The sequence below is a fragment of the Bos indicus genome, chromosome 1, assembly GCF_029378745.1.
Source record: "Bos indicus isolate NIAB-ARS_2022 breed Sahiwal x Tharparkar chromosome 1, NIAB-ARS_B.indTharparkar_mat_pri_1.0, whole genome shotgun sequence".
NCBI classification, from domain to species: domain Eukaryota; kingdom Metazoa; phylum Chordata; class Mammalia; order Artiodactyla; family Bovidae; genus Bos; species Bos indicus.
In genome coordinates this window covers 125,429,178-125,456,786 of record NC_091760.1, presented here as the reverse complement: position 1 = coordinate 125,456,786, position 27,609 = coordinate 125,429,178, and the positions used below count along the sequence as shown (strand labels likewise).

Below are 27,609 nucleotides of genomic sequence, written 5' to 3'. Positions count from 1 at the left end.
AGGGGGAAATCCATGCTTGCCAAGGGCAGATGTTAAGGAAGAAGAGTAATATTTACAGCACTTCTAACAACTTTTTCTCATTCATTTTGTAAAGTGGGTATGATCGATCCCTGTTTTATAAAGAAAAATATGAGAGGTTAACTTCTCCAAGGTCTCAGTGCTAGAAGTGGCAGAGATAGGATTCAGCCCAAGGTATAACTGCAAAACTGCAATGGACTGAATATGTATGTCTTGTCAAAATTCATATGTTGAAATCTAACCCCTAAGATGATGGTCTTAGGAAGTGGGGCCTTTGGGAGGTGATTAGGTCATGAGGATAGAACTCTCATACAGGGGATTAATGTCCTTATAAAAGAAAACTGAGAGGGCTCTCATTCTTTCCGCCACGTAAGGACACAGCAGGAAGACAGCCATCTATGAATCAGGAAGTTAGCTCCCACCAGACTCCAAATATGCTGATGACTTGATCTTGAACTTTCCAGCTTCTAAAACTGTGAGAAATAAATGTTTGTTGTTTAAGTCACCCAGGATACGGTATTTTTGTTACAGGTGACAAAAAGGACTAAGACAAAATCCTTATGCTTTTCTCTGTATCACCGTAGAAGCAGTTAGTTCAAGCTAAAGATAGGAATCTCTAACAGTGGGATTTTAAGACAAGCCTCATGTGAGAAAAAACTTTTTTGTGAGATGAAACATGAGGTGTGTGGATATTTCCAGTTCTCCTAAAAATGCAAAGAGTAGGCATATATTCAGTGGTATGCTAGTAAATCATCTCTCTGGAGACAGAAAAAAGCCTACAAGCCTGGATTTGCAGCAGTTGATGGTTTCTAAATACTCCCACCATGACCCATTTCAAACTGCCAATGTTTGTCAACTGGCTTGTAAGATTATGGATATTAAATAAATAATCAGCTCTCAGAGAACAGACAAGCCTGTTCTAGTACTCCACTGCATTCTTTTACTTCAGCTGTGTGTTAACTCATCATTTGGGTACTCTTCTTGAGCACACGACCTACGTAAATATATAAAGCTTCTCACACTGTGGAGGGTATAGGAGACCAGAATCTATTACATAACCTCCCAAAAAAACTTGCCTTTTAGACATAGAATTATTTTGAACTGATTATTTTGAGAAAGAGTAGACAAAGGAGATGCTCTGAAAACAGACTAGAAATTACCCTTTTGTAAGGTGAAGGAGGAAAGTGAAAGAGCCGGCTTAAGACTAAATATTAAACTAAGATCATGGCATCTAGCCCTATATTGCATGGCAAATAGAAGGGGGAAAGGTGGAGTAGTGACAGACTTCCTCTTCTTGGGCTCCAAAATCACTGCGGACGGTGACTGCAGCCATGAAATCAGAAGATGATTGCTTCTTGCAAGGAAAGCGATGACAAACCTGGACAGTGTGTTGAAAAGCAGAGACATTGCCCTGCTGACCAAGGTTCATAGAGTCAAGGCTACGGTCTCTCCAGTGGTCACGTACAGTGGTGAGAGCTGGACTGTAAAGAAGCAGAATGCCAAAGAATTGATGCCTTGGAACTGCGGTGCACAAGAAGACTCCTGAAAGTCCCTTGGACTGCAAGGAGACCAAACCAGTCAATCGTAAAGGAGATTAACCCTGAATATTCACTAGAAGGACTTGTTAGGTAGTTAGGATAGGAAACAGGAGTCCAGAATGGTGGTGGCTAAAAGACATGGAAGAGAAAAGCCTGCGAAGATAGAACAAAGGAAGGTCCGAGGACCGGAGTGAGGACCTCAGGTAGAGCAAACAACAATCCTGGCTAGCCCAATTTACATAGGGCAGGCCCAGGGGGAGAAAAAAACATAAAAAGAGGAGCCAGAGGGCCAGAGGTCTCTCTCTCTCTCTCTCTCGTGTGCTGAGGCTGTCTTCTCTTCACATCTTTGGGTCAACATGCCCTCATGCCTCGAGGATGGATTTTCCTGCTGTTTTCTAAATAAAATAGAGCTGTAACACAGAGCTGTAACACTGATTTGTCTGTTCGAGACCTGAGAGCTATAACACAGTCTGTCCAAGACCCGAGAGCTGTGACGCACCGAGGGCTTTAATGTCCGTCACTCCAAATCTTTGTTGAGATGAGGCAGAACTGAGGAGCATACACTCGCCTGACAGACTGATGCTGAAGTTGAAGCTCCAGGATTTTGGTCATCTGATGCAAACAGATGGCTCGTTGGATGAGACCCTGATGCTGGAGAAGATTGAGGGCAGAAGGAGAAGAGGATGTCAGAGGATGAGATGGCTGGAGAGCATCACTGATGCAATGAACATGAACTTGGGCAAACTCTGGGAGATGGTGGGGGACAGGGAGGCCTGGCGTGCTGCAGTCCATGGGGTCGCAAACAGTAGATACGACTGGGCAACTGGACAACAACAACAGCAAGGGAAATTTACATCAAGGAAACCTCCATTTGTAAGGGTGTCCCCTGCTTGATACCAGGAAGAGAAAGATAAGTCTAAATCATATGAAATTTATCAATAAAAAAGGCACAGACTTAAATCTGCACAACAGTTTTACCCTTGTTCACCAGACATTTCCAGGTCACCTTCCTAAAACTTGCCACCCCTATACACTTTTCTTTATCTTAGCTGAGGATGGTATTGAAGCCTGAATTCTAAGCCAGCTCTTTGGATTGCTCATTCTCTAGATTTCTCTCAGGCCTATATGAAATAAACTTCTGTGTGTCTTTCTCTTGTTCATCTGTCTTTTGCTACAAGGGCCCTAAGGCAAAAACCTAGACAGGTAGAAAGAAAGATTTTCCTCCCCTATTAGGGTTACAATATGTTAGATACTGGGCTTTTCCTCCAATGAAGGCCTTGTCACCTCTGCTGCTTAGGATGTCAGTCCCTTCAGAGATTGGTAAAACTGAAAAGAACTGCCCCACACAAAGTCATGCCCTTTCCAGAGAGGCCCACATCCAAAGACAAAATGATTTGGTGTTTTAGAGTCCAGGCCATCTCAGTCCAATGGCAGAGGACTCTGAAGAGCCACTCTAACTTCACAACTTGCCAAGGAGTTAGACAAAATTGTCAAGCCTGCATCATAGCTTCACTTCTCCCTTGGCCCTCTCTGGTTTCCTTCCTCTTCCATTCATAAGATATTGATCTCAAGCTCACTTAACCATTCTGCTCACTAAACTCTACCTCTGAGTCCTCTAGGAACTTGATGGTCAGAAAGAATGGTGTAGAGGGGAGTTCCCTGGTGGTCCAGCGACTGGTACTGCACTTCTACTTCAGGGGGCGCAGCTTTGGTCCCTGGTCGGGGAACTAAGACCCTGTATGCCATGTGACACAAACAAACAACAACAGTAAAAGAAACTGAATCTGTGAGACATCCTCATTCAACACACCTCCACCTGAGGCTGCTGCTGCTGCTAAGTCGCTTCAGTCGTGTCCGACTCTGTGCGACCCCATAGATGGCAACCCACCAGGCTCCCCTGTCCCTGGGATTCTCGAGGCAAGAACACTGGAGTGGGTTGCCATTTCCTTCTCCAATGCATGAAAGTGAAAAGTGAAAATGAAGTCGCTCAGTCGTGTCCGACTCTTAGCAACCCCATGGACTGCAGCCCACCAGGCTCCTCCATCCATGGGATTTTCCAGGCAAGAGTACTGGAGTGGGGTGCCATTGCCTTCTCCACCTGAGGCAGAACTCTGTAAATCAGACCATGTCCAGTTAGCCTTATACAGTAAGTCACCTACATATAGTTGAGTCCTGTTCTGAGAGCATGTTCATAAGTACACAAAGTTACTTAGTACCCAACTACCTGGAGAAGGAAATGGAAACCCACTCCAGTATTCCTGCCTGGAGAATCCCATGGACAGAGGAGCCTGGTGGGCTACGGTCCATGAGGTTGCAAGGGGTCAGACATGACTGTGCACACAGCCCATACATACCCGACTACCACAGCCAGCTGTGTAGTACTGTACCGTAAGAGATTTAGAATACGTTTCACCCAAATAATACATAAACAAAAAGCACAAAAGATCAAACATTTTAAATCTTATAGTATAGTACCCTGAAAAGCACAGTAGTACTAGATACATCACTGCTGTTTTTATGCTTGCTTAAAGACATCCTGGGCTTGACATAAAGATACTGTACTACTATACTCTCTACAGTACTATAAAGTATACAAAAGCACAATCTCTGGCAGAGGATGTACACACGTGACAATGTACACCAGACACATGAACTAACTTACATGATTGGACACACACATGCACATACACATCTTTGAAAGCTCACAACTTGAAGGTTCGTATGTAGGAGACTTAGTGTAACTAAAAATGGATCTGAGAGGAGCAGCTAGGAGACCCCTAACACAAGACAGGCTTAAATAGCATCAGGAGACAAGCCAGTTAAATGCGCAGCTTCTTTAAGGTCCTCACTCCTTCTGATAGTTCTCAGCCCTCTGTGCCACTTATGTTTACCCTGCCTTCAGGCTGTGTAAGCTACTAATGAGGAGCTTCTTAGTGACCTTAGAGAAGAACCAGGAAATGCAGTTGGATGGACCCTTATATAATTGCTCGCGAGAGACCAGCGATGATAAATGTGCAGTCTTGCCTAAGTTGAATGTTTTAGAAGGAATAGAGCAAACAGGAAAGGAATTGAAAGATCCATTTTAAGTTGTATGTACTCATACTATAAATCTTCACGAGAAATCTCTTTTTCTCCCTTCCTTTTTCCCTCCTTCTCTGTCTCTCCTGTGCCCAGCTCCTTGTCTCCCTCTCCTTCTATCCTTGATCAATTATTTGGAGATAAGGCTACCATCTAAAAGGAATGAAATTGGGTCATTTGTAGAGACATGGATGGATCTAGAGTCTGTCATACAGAGTGATATAAGTCAGAAAAGAGAAAAATATCATATATTAACACATATATATGGGATCTAGACAAAAATGGTACAGAGGAAGCCATTTTCAGGGCAGCAATAGAGACAGATGCAGAGAACAGATGAGTGGACATGGAGGGTTGGGACTGGGGTATAAACTAGGAGATGGGGATTGACATATATACAATATTGTGCGTAAAATAGATAGCTAGTGGGATCCTGCTGTATAGTACAGGGAGCTCAGCTCAGTGCTCTGTGGTGACCTAGCGGGGTGATATGGGGGAGGAGATAAGGGAGGCTCAAGAGGGAGGTGACTATATGTATACATATAGCTGATTCACTTCATTGTACAGCAGAAACCAACACAACATTGTTAAGGAATTATACCACAATAATAAATAAACAACCACCACCAAAAAAAAAAAGACTGCCAACAATTCAACTGTCTGAGTAGCTAAAAAACCATCACAGAGCCCTGATACTTCACTCTGAGGAGAAATCTGTGATAGATGCTTGGGAATAAAATGGCCAACAGCGAAGACAGGACAGAGTGGCACTGAGAAGTAGCAACTGACAAGCAGAGACAGATACTTCATTATATCATCCACTCACTTGCCAGGGTCCACAGAGTATCAACCAGGTGCCAGGCACGCTGCTGTGAGCTGGGAATACAGTGGACCATGGACAGAGCTGGTCCCTGCCCTCCTGAAGTCTGGTGAGAAGATAGACAGTAACCCAACATCATAGACATAAATATTAATTTACATCTGAGCTAAGATATAGTGGGCGAACATCAGCTGGAGCCTTAAGACGTTAGAACTAGATACTGAAGTATAGTAATGTGGGGTCTCCTGGGGTGGGACTGAATGTTTCCACAAAGCTCACAACCCCTAAAAGCATCCCTGCCTCAGGCCTAGAGCCCATGTGCATATCGGTACTGCTGAGACTCAGAATACAGTGAGATTTCAGAAAAAAGCAAAATTTTTCAAGAAAATTATTTTCAAGAAAAATATCAAAAATAAAGTAAAAATAAAATTTTAATAAAATATGACCTGTTCATTACTCTTTAAGTTGAGGTGAATATATGTTATGAAGTGAACAAGATGATCCACTTAAGTGTGCAAAAAACTTTTTGTATTTTTTCTCATCCTTTAAAAAATTCTAGTTTGATACTCTTTTCTCATAGCAGTATTACCTGAGCTTCCTAGGTGGCGCTAATGGTGAAGAATCTGACTGTAATGCAGGAGACGGGGTTCAGTCCCTGAGTTGGGAAGATTGCCTGGAGAAGGGAATGGCTACCCACTCCAGTATGCTTGCCTGGAGAATTCCACGGACAGAGGAGCCTGGTGGGCTACAGACCATGTGGTCATAAAGAGTCAGACATGACTGAGTGACTAACACTTTCACTTTATAATATATACAATACATTGTACAATAGCACTTGCAAGTCATTTATAAATAAATGGGCAAATATAAGGTCCACATACTCAATAGTTTAACTGATGCATGTATCAAACTTTGGAAATCAGTGTTTTAAATTACTTGGCAAGTACCTGATGCTCAATAATAACAAGTAATATTTACTATTAATGCTAAAGCTCATTAGCTGGTTATATGAATTATTTCATTTAGTTCTCATAATAACTTTTTGAGGTTGGTACTAGTATCGCCTCACTTGACAAAACAAAGGCATCAAGGATTAAGTCAGATGCTGAAGATCACCCAGCAGGTTAAAGGTGGACCAGAGGTTTAAACCCAAGGATTTTGATTGCAGAATGGGGCTCTTAACATATTATGCTGTCTCACACATGCCAGTTCCTATCATGTATGTGTTGATATTTAAAAGAATAATATTTTGCGGTTTTTTGGAAAGGTCTCTTATGAGGAATACTTTGTTCTGAGATAACACACAATAAATATAAAACATTAGTAAATACAGAAAATAGTATCAAATAACAAGTTTTAAGTCAGTTTTTAAAGATTGCCTCTCACGGAACATGTTTCACCCTGATCTTGAACTGAATAGGACAGGGAAATAGAATAGCTTTAGAGCCCCCAGTCACCCACAACTCCCTAAAATAGCTTTGGAAACCTATCCTTTGAATAGGTAGCCATTCCCTTCTTCAGGGGATCCTCCTGACCCAGGGATTGAATCTGGTCTCCTGCACTACAGGCAGATTCTTTACCATCTGGGCTACCAGGGAACTTTGATATCTAAGTGGATGGCTACTCAACATCCCAAAATGCTAGTCCATGTTGCAGTCTGCCATGCTGGCTCCTGTAGTTCCTAAAAAGTGTCTGTGATGCCACTAAGGCCTTTCTGGAACTAGGCAAATGGATGACCTGAGATGGTCCAAAACCAGGCATCAGTCGGGAGGAAGGCGTGATTGGGAGATGGGTGGGCATATCAGCTGTTTCTCCCCACGGTGGTCAGGGGTACTTTCTTGGGCTCAAAGTCCAGAACCTGAGACATGTTCCCTTTACTCCATAGCCACTCTCCTCTTATCCAGTTTTGTCACATTAGGAAGTACACCAAGGCCAGTGTTCATCCTGCTCATACACTTTCACATGACTCCTTTTCTTTGCCATCCAAGAGTGAGTGTGAGAGACATCAGTACAATCTGTGCTCTAATCACATGACATCCAAGAGATCGTTGCCACCAGCAGCTTCTACATTATTTTGAATAGCTAGGTTTTTTGTTAAGAAATAAAACTAGACATCTGGTTGGAATTCAATCCTGCTACAAATAAATGTCCCAGTAGTCAGCTTCCTTAGAACACTGAGTGATGATGTGTGATGAACTGTGAAGAAGATAGGAAATCAGAAGGATTTTTGAGTGCTGCGTCCATACCACTGTGTGAAAAAGCCAAGCTGCATTCCAGGTGGCAAGGACTTAACCCAAACTGTCTAACAGAGCTGTCTAGGGTTATTCTTGGGCTTCCCTGGTGGCTCAGTGGTAAAGAACCCACCTGCTAATGCAGGAGACATGGGTTCAATTACTGGGTCAGGAAGATCCCCTGGAGAAGGAAATGGCAACCCACTCAAGTATTCTTGCTTAGGAAATCCCACGGACAGAGAAGCCTGGGGGGCTACAGTCCATGAGGTCACAAAAGAGTCAGACTCAACTTAGCAACTAAACAACAACAAGGGTAATTACTAATCTCGCATTTGGAGTGCTCCAAGTCACAACTAAACTGTCACAAAACAACTTCATATCTGGACTCTGCACTCTAAAGCCAAGACTGCAAAAGTGGCCTGGATGTTAGGTCAAGACCGCCAGCCTTTGGGGCATGACGTTCCTCTTATTTCTGCATTTTCTGTATTTTCACTGCCCATTCCAAGCTGACATCTCTCTACTTCCCCTCCACCTTTCTCAATCACAATGAATATAATTTTTCCAGAACTTCTATTATAGACAAAATGATCTTGGATATTCATGAAAATACAGCAAAGAACTGGCAAAGGGAAAAACTGACCTCAAGAAAGTAAAGACATCTTCTATTATTTAGTTTGGTTCTCTTCTTCCTGTTCTCTGTGTGGCTTACTCCCAAATTCATTCATTCATTCATTCCTCATAATTGAGGCTCCAAATTCACCTTTTCAATGAGGGCTTCCCTGCAAAGCATATCTAAATACACTTCTCTTGACATCTTCTCATGTTGTTAACCTGGCTTCATAGCACATGTCTTCTCCTGACATTAGATTATAAATACTTACACTGAACTGTACCTTTTCTAGCTCCCCCTTAGGATGTGAGCACCATGAGAGTGAGGGCTTTGTTTTGTTCACTATTGTATCTGCATCACTTAAAACGAGTACTTAGCATATGAATAGTGTCCAATAAATAGTTGTTGAATGACTAAATGAATACAGAAAATTTATGTTGTTCAATGACTAAATTAAAACCAAATGGAACTAATCATCAGGGAAATGCAAGTCAGAAGCACAAAGAAATAGGAGATATCATCTTCCACTTGTTAAAATGCCTATCATAGAAAAGACAAGAGGTAACAAGTGTTATCTTTCTATTCCACAGGATGTGGAATAGAAAAAGGAACACTTGCACACTGTTTATGGGAAAGTAAATTGGTGCAGCCAGCAAGGAAAACAGTCTGGCAGTTTCTCAAAAAAATGAAAAATAGGACTACATTATGATCCGGAAATCCCACTTCTGAGAATATATCCCCCCAAATTGAAATTACAATCTTGTAGAGATAGCTGCACTCCTATGTTCACTGTCTCATTATTTACAATAACCAAGACATGGAAATAACCTAAGTGTCCATTGATGGATAATTGGATTAACACGCAATAGAATTATTTGGCCATGCAAAAGCAGGAAACTCCACTGTGTGCAACAACACGGATGGAACTTGAAAACATTATGCTAAGTGAAATAAGATAGAGAAAGGCAAAACTATATCATCTCACTTATTTGGAGTCTAAAAAGAACTATAGAAACAGAGAACAGATTGACTGTTGCCAGAGGTGAGAGAAGAGGGATGGAAAAAAGGTTGAAGGTCATCAAAAGATACAAATTCCCAGTTATAAAATAAATAAATCCTGAGGATATAAGTACAGCATGGTGACTATAGTTAATAACATTGCATTGTATATTCAAAAGTTGCTAAGAACTTAAAAGTTCTCAAGACAAAAAATTTGTAACTACATGACTTGATGAAGGTTAACTAACCTTATTGTGATAATCATTTTGCATTTGACACATACATAGATATATATGCATGCGTGCATGCATGCTAAGTCCCTCCAGTTGTGTCCAAATCTTTGTGACCCTGTGGACTGTAACCCACCAGGCTCCTCTGTGCATGGCATTTCCCAGCCAAGAATATTGGAGTGGGTTGCCGTTTCCTTCTCCAGGGGATTGAACTCCTATCTCCTAGATCTCCTGCATTGGCAGATGAGTTCTTTACCACTAGCGCCACCTTGGAAGCCCTATAGATAGATATCTATGTAGCTATATAAAATCATTATGTTGTACAGCTTAAACTAACATAATCTTATATGTTAATTTATCTCAATAGAACTGGAAAAAGTTTAACGGAATACTGAGTCTTGAGACATTTCTGAAATCATGTATCAGGCCAAAATTCTACAAAGAAAGTTGAGCAAAGGTGGAAGAAAATAGATAAAATGAATTAAAAATGTTAGGTTTCTTTGTTAACAATAAATCTCTTAAGGAAGGTTTACGATAAAAGTATCTAAGTCTATCCAAAGAGACTCATCCCATGCACTGCTAAACTTGAGATTCCCTGCGACCACCTCATGTGTAAGAATCAAGACTGGTCTTGATAGAGAAACATACATCATGAATCCCTGATCTCTACAGAGTGGAGAAATAATTGATAGTATTCTATAAGGGTTTCTCCAAACCCCAAGTGCTGATTCATCGTGACACTTGCTTCTCTCATTGTGGCTAGAACGGTTTTAGACATTCCTTTCCTGTCTTTACTTTATCCTCCCCCAAAGTGTCCCAGCACTAAGTGCGCATATTTATCTCATGGTCTAATAACTCTTTCTGATCAAGCTGTCCCTGTTAGCAGAAGAGTTTTGCCTTCTGGACTCTGCAGCCAGAATAATCAAGTAAAAAGAAAGACTGGAAAGAACAAAAGTAGTTTACAAATAAATATGTGAGAATTAAGACTCTGAACCACAAACAGTCAAAATCATCTTCAGAAAAAGTCGGACAGTGAGAAAATATCAGACACTGATATTTTAATACTGCACATACAAAGTTATTTTTTTAAAGTCATATAATTACTGTTGCTGTAAGGACTTCCTTCAGTTCAGTTCAGTTCAGTTCAGTCGCTCAGTCGTGTCAGACTCTTCGAGACCCCATGAATCGCAGCATGCCAGGCCTCCCTGTCCATCACCAACTCCCAGAGTTCACTCAGACTCACGTCAATATCTCAAAAATACACAGTACTATGAACACAATTGATAATAGCTTCAGTGTTACCTATTTCCCTGATAATTCTCTTCATTGAAACAGTAGACAAGACAGATTGTTTGGAAGTTTAACTTGCCCTAAAATAACTTTCGTTACCAAATGATAGTGTCATTTGTCACACAGGAAGTGAAGGTTTGGCAAACTTTTCACTGGGGTTTCCTTTGACTTTTGACACTACAGTCAACTGATTTATAAATTATAGGAAGTATAAATTTAACTGTGCTGACAACTTTTTGAAAATCTACTAGGTCTGCAAGACTTTTCTAGCCAAATGGTCTGCTGACCTTTCCAATTCAATGTAGAAAAATCATAATGTGTTAAATCAATGAAAAATAAATAAATAAGATTGATTCATTCATTCATCATAGTTTTAAACTATATGTGTGATTTTTCACTATAAAACAGCTCCTTCCTTTAACTTCTAAGGTACCCACTTCTGTCCTGCCACTTTCTATGAACCCACAAGACACAACAGCAGAATTAGCTCTTCATCCTTCCTCCTCGTGCCCAACCGATCTAAACTTTACAGTGTCTTCCTTCCTTGTTTCTCTTCTATCTGCCCCTTGGTTACCATTCAACCTTAAAACTTAGCTGTCCCTCTGCTTTCACTCTCTACCTTGTACACAGCAGCCTATTTCTTTGCTTTTGTCAACACTGCACTGTCCCACTGACTACAAATACAGTGGGCATTACTCAGCCTGGAATTTAAGTGATTCTGTAGCCAGACTCTGCCCTTATCCCACCCTATGCTTCACTGATCTTCCATAGTTCAACAACTTAGAAGTGACTTTCTTTCTCGGAGTAGTCTCTACCCCTTTTCCTACCCATGCTTGGAATGACTCTCCAACCTCCAAACACTACATACATCACTACCAGAGTCAATCTTTCCGCAAAATCATTCCTATCACCCTTTGTTGTTGTTCAGTCGCTCAGTCATTTCTGACTCTGTGACACCATGGACTGCAGCACACCAGGCTTCCCTATCCTTCACCATCTCCCAGAGCTCACTTAAACTCATGTCCATTGCATCAGTAATGTCATCCAACCATCTCATCCTCCGTCATCCCCTTCTCTTCCTGCCTTCAATCTTTCCCAGCATCAGGGTCTTTTCTAATGAGTTAGCTCTTTGCATCAGGCGGCAAAGTATTGGAGCTTCAGCTTCAGCATCAGTCTTTCCAATGAATATTCAGGGTTAATTTCCTTTAGGATTGACTGGGTTGATCTCCTTGCTGTCCAAGGGACTCTCAAGAGTCTTCTTCAACACCACAGTTCAAAAGTATAAATTCTTCGGTGCTTAGCCTATCACCCTAACAAGAAATAACGTCACCCACTCTGAACGTCTATGGTATGTGACCCACTCCTTTGATAGCTGTCTTGTGGTATATTTATTCACTTATTCATATGCTGCATTTCCCCCAGATTTACTAATAAACTCCTTGAGATCATTCCTATTTAGAATCAAAACTGATGGAAATCAGTTCATTTGTTTTGAAGGAATGAAAGACAGATCTTTTTTCAAAAACAAGTTTTAACTTCCTATTGATGTTAAATTCAGAAAATACTTAGTAGACATTTTTGTATTCCTAAATATTTTGTAACAAATTAATGTCTGTAAAGATATTATATAATAGAATATAGGCCCCACTCAATTAAAATTACTAAAGGATATAGTGGATCCACAGAACAATTTGACAAACAGTTCTGGAAATGTCAATTGAATAGATATAAATCAACATAATTTTAGTTTTAGTCTCTCAGAAGATGGTTTTGAGATCATCAGCTGCTCGTAATATATAGAAAAATACTGTTCTCACACATCTTTAAGTGAAAATATTTTTTCTTCTCTACACTTTTATCTGTATTGAGCATGAACAAAAGAAGCTTGGCATATGGTAATTCTTAAAAATTTTATATGTTTACAATGTGGTATGAAAGCACAGTACACTGCTGCTTATATAGATGCCAACAGCTCTCCTATTTTCCAGTTTTATACCATATTATTGGAAGAAACCCAGGGAGCCATCAAGCCCAGTGCTGTTTCCAAGCACGTCAAGGCCTAACCATCCCAGAAATACATGTGCTTTTATTGGTATTCCAAGAGATGATTATATAGCTCAAGAATTTATTCCAGCCTCTTCAAATCCTGAAGTCAGAAATTTCATCCAAGCCCCTAAACTGCATCTTGAGAGTAAAACTTACTTCCTCATCCTGTAACTTTTAGAGACAAAGGCCAAGTACTCCCTTTAACCTGCACCACAAAGAAAAGGACCCAGTGCAGCCACACCAGTGGCTTCCGTGACACCCTTGTGCTAGGCCTGTTTCTGCAATTCTGTAAATCTTCCCTTTCTAGTACTGGTCCTCATCTCCCCCCACACATCTCAGTGTCAGATTGTTCAGGCCTCAGCCCTTCTCTGTCCACAAGGCCACTCCGGAGCTTGTCCAGTGGTATGCAATTTGATAAACTACTCAGTACTCAGAGTAAAGTGCTATGGGCCTCAGTTCTGCCTCTGACCAGTAATAGAATTACTGGGACCCTGGGCCCACCATGTAATTTCTCTGTATGTGAATTTATATCTATATGAACACAACTCAGTTAAGTTCAGTCGCTCAGTCAGACACGACTCTTTGTGACCCCATGAATTGCAGCACGCCAGGCCTCCCTGTCCATCACCAACTCCTGGAGTCCACTCAAACTCATGTCCATCGAGTCGGTGACACCATCCAGCCATCTCATTTCTGTTGTCCCCTTCTCCTCCTGCCCCCAATCCCTCCCAGCATCAGAGTCTTTTCCAATTAGTCAACTCTTCGCATGAGGTGGCCAAAGTATTGGAGTTTCAGCTTTAGCATCAGTCTTTTCAAAGAACACCCAGGACTGATCTCCTTTAGAATGGACTGGTTGGATCTCCTTGCAGTCCAAGGGACTCTCAAGAGTCTTCTCCAACACCATAGTTCAAAAGCATCAATTCTTCAGCGCTCAGTTTTCTTCACAGTCCAACTCTCACATCCATACATGACCACTGGAAAAACCATAGCCTTGACTAGATGAACCTTTGTTGGCAAAGTAATGTCTCTGCTTTTGAATATGCTATCTAGGTTGGTCATAACTTTCCTTCCAAGGAGTAAGCGTCTTTTAATTTCATGGCTGCAATGAACACAACTAAGATTATATAATATCTTAGTCTCTTCAACCACTAAGTGTCTAGGACATTCTCCTACCAACTCCAAGATAATATCTTTCAATTTTTCCAGCTGTATATACTCTACCTGGAGAAGGCAATGGCACCCCACTCCAGTACTCTTGCCTGGAAAATCCTATGGACGGAGGAGCCTGGTAGGCTGCAGTCTATGGGGTCGCTAAGAGTTGGATACGACTGAGCGACTTCACTTTCACTTTTCACTTTCATGCATTGGAGAAGGAAATGGCAACCCACTCCAGTGTTGTTGCCTGGAGAATCCCAGGGACGGGGGAGCCTGGTGGGCTGCCGTGTATGGGGTCGCACAGAGTCGGATATGACTGAAGTGACTTAGCAGCAGCATATACTCTACCAAGCACTCAGATTCCTCCGTTCATTCATTCATTCATTCACAAACTATTTATTTAGCAGCAGTATGCACTGGGCTTTATGGTAGGCTTTGGGGACACATTGGTCAATAAGAAAAGGCATGGACCCTGCTTTGTGAAGTATACCATCTAGTGGACATCAGATGATGTAAGAATTATAATTAATAAGCAAGAAAATACATGTAAAATTTCAGATGGTGCTAAAAGTACTTTGAAACAGAGAGAGGGCAAAAGAGAGAGAGGGGATGCAATGTGAGAAAATCACAGGACAAGCCCTCTCTGAAGAGATGGTATTTCAAGATTCCAGGAATAGGAAGTATTCCTGTCATTGCTCTGACATCCAAAGAGCAGAAATAAGACCAATTTAAACAACATATGCTAAGAACAACATGTGTACAGGTCCTGAAGTGAGAAAAGTGCTTTGTGTGTAAAGCGGGCTGTTAGATCTGCAGCAGTAGAAGTGAGAAGAAGCAGAAACACGGCATTTATTTCCTCACTATATTCACCCAAACATAACATAGGACCTAAATAAGTGGCTCCAGAACTCGCCTGTGCGTTAGACTCATCTGGCGATCTTCCAAAATTTCCAGTGCTCAGGCTACACCCCAAACCGGTAAAATCGCCAACCCAGGGACAGAATACAAGCGTCAGAATTTTTTGAAGCTTCAAGTGATTCCAAATTTCAGACAAATTTGAAAATCACCGAGTAAAGCACTAAATCAATTTTAGTGCTCAAGTTCGTTTACTCATCTATTAAATGACGGAGTTCAACATCATGAAATCAGGTCTTTTTCTTGCTCTGAATTAGATGATCTCTCTTTAATTGCAGATCCACAGGTCATTTTCACCCATCCTTTTCCACAAATCTTTCTCTCCCTTCCCACTATCCTGGGACCCTCATATTCTCCCAGCCAGGCTTGAAACCCTGGAACCTTAGATTCTTCTCTTCACACTCTTCCTATAAATCAAGCAGATTCTATTGACCCAAAGAATCCACGAGGCCCTCTTCCCTTCCCACCTAGTTAACCACTTTGTGCAGCCTCATCCTCCAATCCTGCCCAGATCTTTCTGAACTCAATCCTGCTGCCTATCCAAGCCACACCCACCTTTGAAAGCCCTCTCAAGTGCCACCTCCTCCAGGAAGCCTCCCTAACAAGCTCAAATATCTATGACAACTAATCTGTAAAGTTTTAAGAAAACTCATAGTCTATATAATTTAGAACTGAATCATATGCTAACATATATTATATGTTGGTCTTATCTCCCCCAAAGATATTAAATAAATGAGGAAAAAAACATATATTCCATTCATCCCTGGAATACATTAAGCATTCCAATATTATCTAGAAGTAGCAATGGTAGCACTTAAATGGTCTTAAAAGTCATGCAGTGGCGATGGTATCGGCGGTGGTATTAGAAGTGGCAGTGGAAACAGTAACAAGGAGTGAGGGCCATGCAGCATAAAAGGCCTATGGCAGTCAGGCACTTTCTATACATCATCTCACTTAAACATTGAAACAACCTACAAAACCGTTCTAATCTACCCACCTTACAAATAAGAAAGTTGGAGCTTAGGAAGTTCAAAGAACTTACTAAAGATAGATGACAGGTCTTTCTGGTCCTGAATTTCTTCCCCATTATTCCATGTTACCTCTGTAACTCCATGTTAAACCTTTCAAAAACTGGACTCATTTTGGAATTCTTTTGCATCTGACATAGACTGAGCAATTGCTTGATTCATATGAATAACTGCATGCAGTGGAGAATTCTCAGTAAGGAAGACAGACTATGAGCATTTCATTTTCACAGACTAAGTAGGGTCCCCCAACATTAGCACATAAGCAACAAATGTATGTTAAAATATACTCTGGTTATTTATTAAAAACATCATTTCTACTTAAAGTTGTCTAATAAGGTAAGTGTATCAGTAGATGCTCCTTGTTCCACCAGCAAGGGACTTGGGGATTTAGCCTGGGTACTGAGCTGCCCATGGCCAGCCTGGAATGCCCAGAGGAACAAATGCTAATTGTGATTCAATAAGTCACATGCTTTAGAAGTTAGTCTATAAAATACTTGAACCATTCAAAGTCAATTCAACATTTCATGTGAGAACTCAAAATCCAACCAAGAGGAAAAACCAAGAAGGCTCCATATTTTTCTCCATCTCTTGCCTTAATTTTTTAAAAGCAAACACTGTAATTGGCTGTTGATAAAAATCAATATGTCAGTAACACCATAACAGAATTTCTGAACAGGTGCTCGTTGGCAGTCCTGTTATAAAACAAATTGCTATAATGACAGAGATAATTATCAGCACCTTTGTGGGGGATGGGACTCAAACCTGTTTGAAGAAGTAGTGCTGCTTAGAAATGCAGATAAAAAACAGATAAGAGAGTGAGAAGGGAAATAAGTTAAATTCTGGTACTAAGAAAATTAAAACAGACAAGGCTGTTTAAATCCTATGCTGCTAACAAGGTCACTTAAAAAAATTATTTATTTCAAGATAGATTATTTTCCACTGTTCACGGGAATAGAAAGAATCTCACCGAAGAGATCACTCAAGAAAGTCAAAGATCTAGAAGTTGCTCCTGCTTACTTCAGAAACATTATTTAATTTTCTTTCTTGTGCTTCGCTTCACTTCCCTAAGCATGATTTAGGTTAGTATTATAATCAGTTTGACTTTCCAGAGCCCTTCCATGTGCTAGGAGGAAGTTAATCTAGAAATCTGCTAGTTGGGAGATAGTGTGAAAAAAAAAAACTAAAAATTACTCCTCTTGAATGAGGAAAAATGGCAGGTCATGTATCTCCCCTCCCACCCCAGATCTCTCAAAATGGAGAGGGGAAAAAAAGTGTATTTTAAAAGAAAATTAAATCTGTATGGAATAAAAGTGATAAAATGCACTTCCATAATTTCAAGGAAGTGCTCAGCTCTGACAAAAGGAGCTAGAATAAGTCATGCGAGATCCTGATTCTTAGCATGCACTTGTGTTATTAAACACAAATTCACTTATTACAAAGACTGAGCCACACTCAAGGCAGCAGAAAGGTCACCTCACTTGTTTTCTAACCCAGAGTTCTGAGAGCAAAAGAAATTTTCTCTTCCAAAATAACCGAAGAGGTTAACACATTTGCAATAATAAAACCATTTTTAGAAGGTGAATAACTTCACGATTTTTCTTTTTTCAATCTAAGATTCTCTAACTAGACAGATGGAGTCAAGATCTTTTGAGAGCGACTGTGTGTCAGTGCATTTATAAACAGCCAAGGGGCCAGTGTTTTATGTTGGCAGCTAAAAGTCAGATTCTAGATCAAGGTTTGCAAGTGCAAATGTCTTTGTTCTCCTTCATTTTCCCTTTGGCTTAAGGGAGATTTAAACTTCGTAGCCAGCTGGTAACATATACAACAACCACAATATATATATGCAGTGACACTTAAAACACACGTGTGAAAACTTGAATCAAGTATCATTAAAGGTAGAGTCAGCTGAATTATTATTGTTATCTTTTTCCCTAATATAACTGTGGTTTGCAAAACAGTTATAATAAGAAGCACTCTTTCTCAACTTCTAGAAGAAACATACAGACAACCGAGCTTACAATAAGAGCATATCAAGACATTAACCACTTAGTAAATGAAATTGCCCCATGAGTATGGTGTTTAAGGGGGCATATGTATGTGTGTGAATGCCCTCTCTATGATGGCTTATATATGACACAATTATTTACACTGGGAAGCAAAAATATGTGACCAGATAGAAAGGGTCCTTACCTTTTCAAGTATAGCATTGCCTTGGTGAGGATTGATGTTGTGTTGGCTTATTTCTCTCTTGTATTTATATTCATAAACTTGATCAGTGATATTAATCAGAAGAGTTGATGGGCTGAAGACCAGTTTTCCACAATCATATACAGTTCCACTTTCAATATCAGTTGGTGCTGTAGCATATCGTAAAATTAATCCCATTACGAGGCCTAAAATAAAGAATAAATAACTGTACTGGAGAACATAATCTAAAATGTTTATTACTCCATGTTTTCAAATATATGATTTGGAAGGATCATTACCTGGCTTAGAAAACTGTTTACCCTTCCATTGGCACCAATCTACTAGATTTTTGTTGTTCAGTCACTAAGTCATGTCTGACTCTTGGTGAGTCGATAAGATTGTATTCTTACAGTATTTGCAGTGGACACTTAGTACCTCTCCTTTTTTCCCTTCCTAATGGACCCACAGATTTTGGAGAGAAGAGCTACCCACCTCTTTTTTTCCATCCAATTGCTTCAAGAAAACCTTGGCTCTGTGACAGCCACTGAGTAATCTCATCAGTCAGGAGATGGAATTCCCCTGGAGAAAGTTTCTGGTCCACAGATGAGCACATATCTGAGAGAGCCCCATCAGCCTAGTAGGCAGCACGTATGTACTACGGTTAGGGGACAAGTCTTCTTATTCTCTCTCGCCCTCAGGACATGATCAAGGCAATACATTTCTCCACATTTTGCTGGCAGGTATCTTGTCACCTTAAGGGCATACAGTCCATGGACAGAGTCAGAACACTCAGGATGGTGGGACTGAGATATAGACAGAATCTAGGTCCTGAATAACTTCACTGAGCCCTGGATCAACCTATCCCGGAGCCTAATCTGAGTGTGTGTTCAGGCGCTCAGTCATGTCCAACTCTTTGCGACCCCATGGACTGTAGCTCACCACGTTCCTCTGTTCATGGGATTTTCCAGGCAAGGGTACTAGAGTTGGTTGCCATTTCCTACTCCAGGGGATCTTTCCCACCCAGGGATTGAACCCATGTCTCCTGCATTGGCTGGAGAATTCCTTACCCTTGTGCCACTTGGGAAGCCCTACCCTAACTCTAGACTTCTTATTATGTGACATAACACATTTCCTAATTTTTTTCAAACTATTTAAAGTCAAGTTTATCCTTACCTGCAGCCAAACACATTTTAATGACACAATATTCCTTTAGCAAAGTGTCGGACTCAAGTGACAATCTTTGGCTTTTAAGTTTATAAACTGTTTGGATGCTCACGGTAATCTGATAAATGTGAATTCTCTTAATATTATGGATTTATTAACAAAAAAAGCAAAGAAACTTTAGAAGTGTACACATTCCTCAGTTTAAAATTAGAACTGATGTATTTGTTTTAGGATAAATCCAGTTTACTCTTTAAAAAAAAATCAAATGCTGGGGGTTTTGCCATTCTTCTCTGAATCAAGTCATCTAATTGCCTTTCATTTATTTAATAACACATTAAATAAATGAATGTGGATATTTGGGTGCATATTTTGTGCCAGACATTTATAGATTTAAAATAAAGATACAGTTCCCAGTCCTACAGGAGCTGAAGTTTGTGAAATGAAGATCCATAAGCAAACAATTATAATACAACATGACATGCGCTATGACAGCTGGTAAGGATTCTGTGCTATATGAGTACAGAGAGGAGACACTCCAAAGCCCTTTGAATGCTGCAAAGCTTTAGATGAATTTTAAAAGGTCACATAAGATTTGTCCAGATGAGCTGAATCAGGGAATGAGTTGGGATCCAGGCTGCACATGTTGGTAGCAGCACGTGAGTAACAGCAGAGACAACTAAATGTTCCCCAGGATTTTGATTCACCAGCGTGTGGAATAGTTGTCAGGGAGTGGCTGCTCACCCAGAGACTGTGTTTCTGGCTGTCTCGAGTTTGGATGGGTTCTCACCGATGGATTATAAGAAAAAGTGATGTGTGCCACAGAAGTGTTGAAGAAGTAGGTGTGCTTTCTCCCTTCTCTTTCGCCATCTATCAGATGGACATGGAGGGGAGAAAACAATACTGTAGGTAGACAGAGTCACAACACTGAAGAAGCCTGAGTCCCTGAGACACCAGGTGGGGGAAAGCCATCCACAAACCAGGAAAACCTGCACTGGACCATTATGTGAGTGAAAGGTGAACTTCTCTTGTGCACTCACTGAAATGTGAGTGCTTCTGTGTTAACGATCACTAGGACAACCTAACATTATACCATATAAATACAAAGGAACTTGAGAAATCTGATGGATTTAGGAAATCAGCAGTGGATTGTAAGAAGAGAGTAAGTGGAAGAGAGGGAGAGAGAGAGAAAGAGAGAGAAACTAGACTACAGGGGCCAGGTTATAAAGAGGCTCCTCTGTCCTGCTAAGGAGTTCTTACTTCTAACCCAGTGGTAATATGACAGTGTTGTAAAATTTTAGGCAGGACAGTAAAAGTCACATTTTCATGTAAGAGCCATCACTCTGGTGATAAAGCAGAAAACTTGAGTGAGAGGTGAGAATGAAAGCAGATTTCTGTCAAGAATATTTTTATCTTACTTATTCCTGCTTCGCTATTTGGTCCACTCCCCCATAATAGTGAGAAATATTTAATGCTAACTTTTGTCAGAAAGAAAAAAATAAGTGATGGGTTTGTAACCACCATGAGCACTTGACCTATCACAGAGCAGTGAGCAGCCCCCCACGTGCAGCGTCAAATGACTATAATAAAACTAGTCGGGAAAGAGGAGGGAAGACACACCATATACTCTGCGCATGGCTTAGGATGCCTGTGTGAGAACATCACTTTTCCAACACTCTAGTGAAATCTCAGGGAGAATTTATTCTCTAAGTGTCACTTGGCAAGTACCATGATACTATGACCTCTTAAGCTTTCTGCTTAGTGGAAAATATAGAAGAGAAACAAGGTACTATGTGCACCTGAATAGAGAGAAACTATATTGTTGATAAGGGCTGAAATTCCCAAAGGGTGAGTCGTTTTATTTTTGCAATGTGCTTTTGGTACAATAACAGGGAGTAAACATGAAGTGTCCATCATTCTTTCCTAAGCAGGGAAAATGAGAATTTGTCATAAAAACAAGTGAATCAAAACCTAAATGGCCGTGCCTGGCCCTCTGTGCCATCCCTGGGTCCAGCCTTTGAGAAGAGGCAACTGGAGGCACTTAAGAAATCAGCCAATGACTGATCTCATCAGGGGCACTAAGCAGGCCTCTGAAGGCCCCAGGCTCAAAGACTGTTTAACAGCCTTGTCAAACCTTTTTTAAAGCTGGACTGCAGCTTAAACCTTTTCCTCCCCAGCCTCCTGTCCTTCCCTCTCTCCACAGGAGTTGGTTGGGGCTGCACCAAGGCCTGACAGCTGGCCCAGCATCCTCAGTCTCCCTCCCCATTTTTCCTCAAAAGAATTTCCCCTAATAAATTTTTTGCACAACTAATCTCTTTCCAGTATCTGCTTCTTGGAAGACTCAAATTAACACACTAGACAAAAGACCCTGGCCCTCCTTCTCCCCTACCCCAAGGGTTGAGAGGAGTCATCTTAGCCTAGGATAAGGATCAGTGGAGGAGCTGCAGCTTCCCTATGAACTTGGTTAACAAACACATCCACCCATCTGTGTGCAGTAGCAGCAACTAGAAAATCCTTAATGTTGGAGGCCAGACTACTTACTCACAGAGCTTCACAATTTTAGCTCTAGCTAAATCACTCACAGCTTTAGCTGTATCTTGACACAAATGTGGAGTCTTGAGTGAACACGCTCCTACCCAGTATTAGAGTAGGTGACAGATAAAGAAGGACTGCTAAGAAGAAAATGCTAATGAAAAGGGATCGTTTTTACACCCCCACAAAGATACAGGATAAAGAAAGTATCAGCCACTTGTATGCAGAAGAAGGAAAGAGGAGACTATCTACCATGATTTATAGACACAAACTAGCAGTCTCTTTGGTAAGTCATGAAGCTGACCCCACCTGCCCAGGGAGAAAAGAAGGCAGCCTCTCCCAGCAAAACAATATCACCAACACATGTGCACACAGCCCTGGTCCCAGGTTTATCCTCCAAGTATGACACTTTGCTGAGCTCTGTTACCTGGCCGGCTGGTGGCATTACCTTCTTCAAGCAGAAACTCTAGTCCAAATGTGTCCCCTGGGTCTACAAGTCTGAGCTTCTGGGTAACTAGAGTGACAGCGGTGGGAAGCTGTTCTCAAGTGAGCCCTGGCGTTGCTCCAGCAGCATACAACCCCCAAGTCAGAGCTGGACAAACAGTCCTCATTCCTAAAGTACTCACAGTCCAACAAAGAACATCCCAAGTCCCAGCAGGGAGACCTGGGCTCTGATGCGGCCTGTACTAAGTTCCCTAATCTTTAAATACTTACAGTTTGAACCACACCCTTTTGGGTCCAATGTTATATAAAGACATAAATTGTTCAGCATTGCTATGCAGACTTCGGCTTTGTCACCACTAGACAAGGAGATGGTTTAGGGCAGAAGCTGTGCTATTTCTCATCTCTATTTTTCCCTCTTGAAATGCCAAACACTTTAGGCAGTTACAGCCCAACTTCCTCCAAGTTCACAAACTCCCTTGGATTCAAGACGAAAAGGGAGATTTCAAGAAGAAAACTCCTCTGAGTTTATGTAGTCAGTCGGGACCAGCATTTTAAAATGTCACATGTGAGGAGCATCACACCAAATGCTGTGATGTTCCCATCCTTACAGAGCTTGCTTGCGGTATAATTCTCATAGCAGATGCCTGACATACAGTGGACATGGTGATGTTTGTGGGAGAAAAGAGGGAAGGACAAAAAAGAGCCTCATGAGCACTCAAAATGAGAAGCATTTAGAAACGTGAGCCTCATCTCTCCAAACTGACTCTCCACTCTTCATATTGAAAATATGAAAAAAAAAACAAACACGCTCCCTTCTTTCCTCCTTCTGCTTTCATGCTATAGACATGACAGGAATTGTTCTAGGACTTGTAGGAGTTATAAAAATGAACAAAATATGGCTCTGATCATACAATATTAAAATACTTTAATCTACCTTCTGCCCAGTCCTGTGATCCTAATTTCTGGTAAGAAGAAGGTACAACAGGTGTTTCCTAAGTGTCTTCTTATATTAAGCCTGCGTTTCATAACCAGTTCCCCTGCATCTTACTGACAGTCATTCTACATGATGATGAAATGTCCTCCTAAAAGGGTGTTTTCTAAGAGAAATATGGATGGGGATTTACTTTGACATATAATGGTTATATTTATATATAATAAAATGGATTACAGAATGGTTTTGAAAACATCACATGTTGAAACCTCTTTGGCTATGTTCAGACCAACAGTTGTGTTCACACACTGTCATACACACTGCCACCCGCATGGCACACACAGAAAGCTCCCTTCAGATTCTTATTCTGTAGGGGTGGTACTTCTCTGGAGTAACATAAAGCAACAAGCCCAACTATACACATACATCTGATAATCAGATGACTACACAGGTATATTTCAATGCCACAAGATATTGGAGAGAATTTAGGAGCCTAGACCATTCAGGTATGACCTAAATCAAATCCCTTATGATTATACAGTGGAAGTGAGAAATAGATTTAAGGGACTAGATCTGATAGATAGAGTACCTGATGAACTATGGACTGAGGTGCATGACATTGTACAGGAGATAGGGATCAAGATCATCCCCATGGAAAAGAAATGCAAAAAAGCAAAATGGCTGTCTGAGGAGGCCTTACAAATAGCTGTGGAAAGAAGAGAAGTGAAAAGCGGAACACATGTATACCTGTGGTGGATTCATTTTGATATTTGGCAAAACTAATACAATTATGTAAAGTTTAAAAATAAAATAAAATTATAAGCAGCAAGGGAAAAACAACAAATAACACACAAGGGAATTCCCATAAGGATAACAGCTGATCTTTCAATAGAAACTCTTCAAGCCAGGAGGGAATGGCAAGACATACTTAAAATGATGAAAGAAAATAACCTACAGCCCAGATTATTGTACCCAGCAAGGATCTCATTCAAGTATGAAGGAGAAATCAAAAGCTTTTCAGACAAGCAAAAGCTGAGAGAATTCTGCACCACCAAACCAGCTCTCCAACAAATACTAAAGGATATTCTCTAGACAGGAAACACAAAAATGGTGTATAAACTCGAACCCAAAACAATAAAGTAAATGGCAACGGGATCATACTTATTAGTAATTACCTTAAACATAAATGGGTTGAATGCCCCAACCAAAAGACAAAGACTGGCTGAATGGATACAAAAACAAGACCCCTACATATGTTGTCTACAAGAGACCCACCTCAAAACAGGGGACACATACAGACTGAAAGTGAAGGGCTGGAAAAAGATTTTCCATGCAAATTGGGACCAAAAGAAAGCAGGAGTAGCAATACTCATATCAGATAAAATAGACTTTAAAACAAAGGCTGTGAAAAGAGACAAAGAAGGTCACTACATAATGATCAAAGGATCAATCCAAGAAGAAGATATAACAATTATAAATATATATCCACCCAACATGGGAGCACCGCAGTATGTAAGACAAATCCTAACAAGTATGAAAGGAGAAATTAACAATAACACAATAATAGTGGGAAACTTTAATACCCACTCACACTTATGGATAGATCAACTAAACAGAAAATTAACAAGGAAAAAAAAAAAAAAAACAAACAAACATGTATCTATAAAGCTCACTAAAGCAAAGCACAGTAAAATGAGCTATGGCAATAAAAGGCGTTAAATTTATCAAATAAAAAAATAAATAAATAAAAAAAAATAAAGTGTTGAGGTATAATCCTCCTCTTTCTTATATCTAAAATTCAGAAAAAAATAGATATGCAACACAAGCAACAAAGGTTAACTGTATAGCACGGGAAACTATAGTCAATATTTTGTAATAACCTATAATGGAAAATAATCTGAAAAATAATATAAACAATGTATATGTATAACTGAATTACCTTGCTGTGCACCTGAAACACTGTAAGTCAACTATACTTCAATAAAATATATATATGAAGAAAAAATAAATAAATAAAATAAAAATAAAATAAAATTAAAAAAAAAAAAAGCAAAGGAGAAAGGAAAGATATAAGCATCTGAATGCAGAGTTCCAAAGAATAGCAAGAAGAGATAAGAAAGCCTTCCTCAGTGATCAATGCAAAGAAATAGAGGAAAACAACAGAATGGGAAAGACTAGAGATCTCTTCAAGAAAATTAGAGATACCAAGGGAACATTTCATGCAAAGATGGGCTCAATAAAGGACAGAAATGGCAGGGACCTAACAGAAGCAGAAGATATTAAGAAGAGATGGCAAGAATACACAGAAGAACTATACAAAAAAGATCTTTATGACCCAGATAATCATGATGGTGTGATCACTCACCTGGAGCCAGACATCCTGGAATGTGAAGTCAAGTGGGTCTTAGAAAGCATCACTACGAACAAAGCTAGTAGAGGTGATGGAATTCCAGTTGAGCTATTTCAAATCCTGAAAGATGATGCTGTGAAAGTGCTACATTCAATATGCCAGCAAATTTGGAATACTCAGCAGTGGCCACAGGACTGGAAAAGGGCAGTTTTCATTCCAATCCCAAAGAAAGGCAATGCCAAAGAATGCTCAAACTACCTCACAATTGCACTCATCTCACATGCTAGTAAAGTAATGCTCAAAATTCTCCAAGCCAGGCTTCAGCAATATGTGAACCGTGAAATTCCAGATGTTCAAGCTGGTTTTAGAAAAGGCAGAGGAACCAGAGATCAAATTGCCAACATCTGCTGGATCATGGAAAAAGCAAGCGAGTTCCAGAAAAACATCTATTTCTGCTTTATTGACTATGCCAAAGCCTATGACTGTGTGGATCACAATAAACTGTGGAAAATTCTGAAAGAGATGGGAATATGACCATCTGACATGCCTCTTGAGAAATTTGTATGCAGGTCAGGAAGCAACAGTTAGAACTGGACATGGAACAACAGACTGGTTCCAAATAGGAAAAGGAGTACGTCAAGGCTGTATATTGTCACTCTGCTTATTTAACTTCTATGCAGAGTACATCATGAGAAACGCTGAGCTGGAAGAAGCACAAGCTGGAATCAAGATTGCCGGGAGAAATATCAATAACCTCAGATATGCAGATATGGCAGAAAGTGAAGAGGAACTAAAAAGCCTCTTGATGAAGGTGAATGAGGAGAATGAAAAAATTGGCTTAAAACTCAACATTCAGAAAACTAAGATCATGGCATCTGGTCCCATCACTTCATGGCAAATAGATGGGGAAATAGTGGAAACAGTGTCAGACTTTTTTTGAGGCTCCAAAATCACTGCATATGGTGACTGCAGCCATGAAATTAAAAGACGCTTACTCCTTGGAAAAAAAGTTATGACCAACCTAGATAGCATATTCAAAAGCAGAGACATTACTTTGCCAACAAAGGTCCATCTAGTCAAGGCTATGGTTTTTCCAGTGGTCATGTATGTATGTGAGAGTTGGACTGTGAAGAAAGCTGAGTGCCGAAGAATGGATGCTTTTGAACTGTGGTGTTGGAGAAGACTCTTGAGAGTCCCTTGGACTGCAAGGAGATCCAACCAGTCCATTCTGAAGGAGATCAGCCCTGGGATTTCTTTGGAAGGAATGATGCTAAAGCTGAAACTCCAGTACTTTGGCCACCTCATGCGAAGAGCTGACTCATTGGAAAAGACTCTGATGCTGGGAGGGATTGGGGGCAGGAGGAGAAGGGGACAACAGAGGATGAGATGGCTGGATGGCATCACTGACTCGATGGACGTGAGTCTGAGTGAACTCTGGGAGTTGGTGATGGACAGGGAGGCCTGGAGTGCTGTGATTCATGGGGTTGCAAAGAGTCGGACACGACTGAGCAACTGAACTGAACTGAACTGAAAGAAAATGCAATTAATACATGAAGTCTGAAGAAGAATCAAGTTTTATATTTCTTTCACTCTATGCACTGAGTGGCTTCTAAGAATAATCTAGATAAATGAATTATTGTCCCCTACAAAAAAAGATGAATCCTTAAGGTGTATAATATAATATTTCAACTTGATAAGGGTATCAGATATTGTTGACTGACAACTCATGTCCATCTCCCCTTTATCCCAATAAAACCCTGATTTGTTCAGCTAATCCCATGGCTCCTCTGTCCATGGGATTCTCCAGGCAAGAATACTGGAGTGGGTAGCCATTTCCTTCTCTAGGGGAGCTTCCTGACCCAGGGATTGAACCTGGAGATCGCCTGCATTGCCTGCAGCAGGATACTTGTCCATCTGAGCCACTGGTACTAGAAGGCATGTGACTCTATTTCAGTCAGTAAGATGTGAAGGGAAGCTTGCTAGGAGGCTCCCTAGAAAAGCTTTGTCATCCTAAGAGAGAGGCAGAAGAGAGATGAGTTGTCTTCT

At 40.6% G+C, this 27,609-nt stretch overlaps 1 protein-coding gene across 4 annotated transcripts in view; it reads right to left on the bottom strand.

Moving 5' to 3' along the window:
- Positions 1 to 27,609, bottom strand: part of SLC9A9 (solute carrier family 9 member A9) — a 663,806-nt gene that overhangs the window by 622,912 nt on the left and 13,285 nt on the right. For 3 of the 4 annotated variants that reach the window (XR_011561320.1, XM_070770059.1, XM_070770176.1), the window contains exon 2: positions 18,149 to 18,351. Coding sequence is in view for 3 of the 4 variants with exons in the window: in XM_070770059.1 (XP_070626160.1) it covers positions 18,149 to 18,351 (203 nt within the window). In the remaining variant the exon portion in view is untranslated. Of the gene's footprint in view, positions 1 to 18,148; positions 18,352 to 18,637; positions 18,898 to 27,609 lie in introns of all 4 variants that reach the window. The other variant, XM_070770128.1, reaches the window with a different exon arrangement.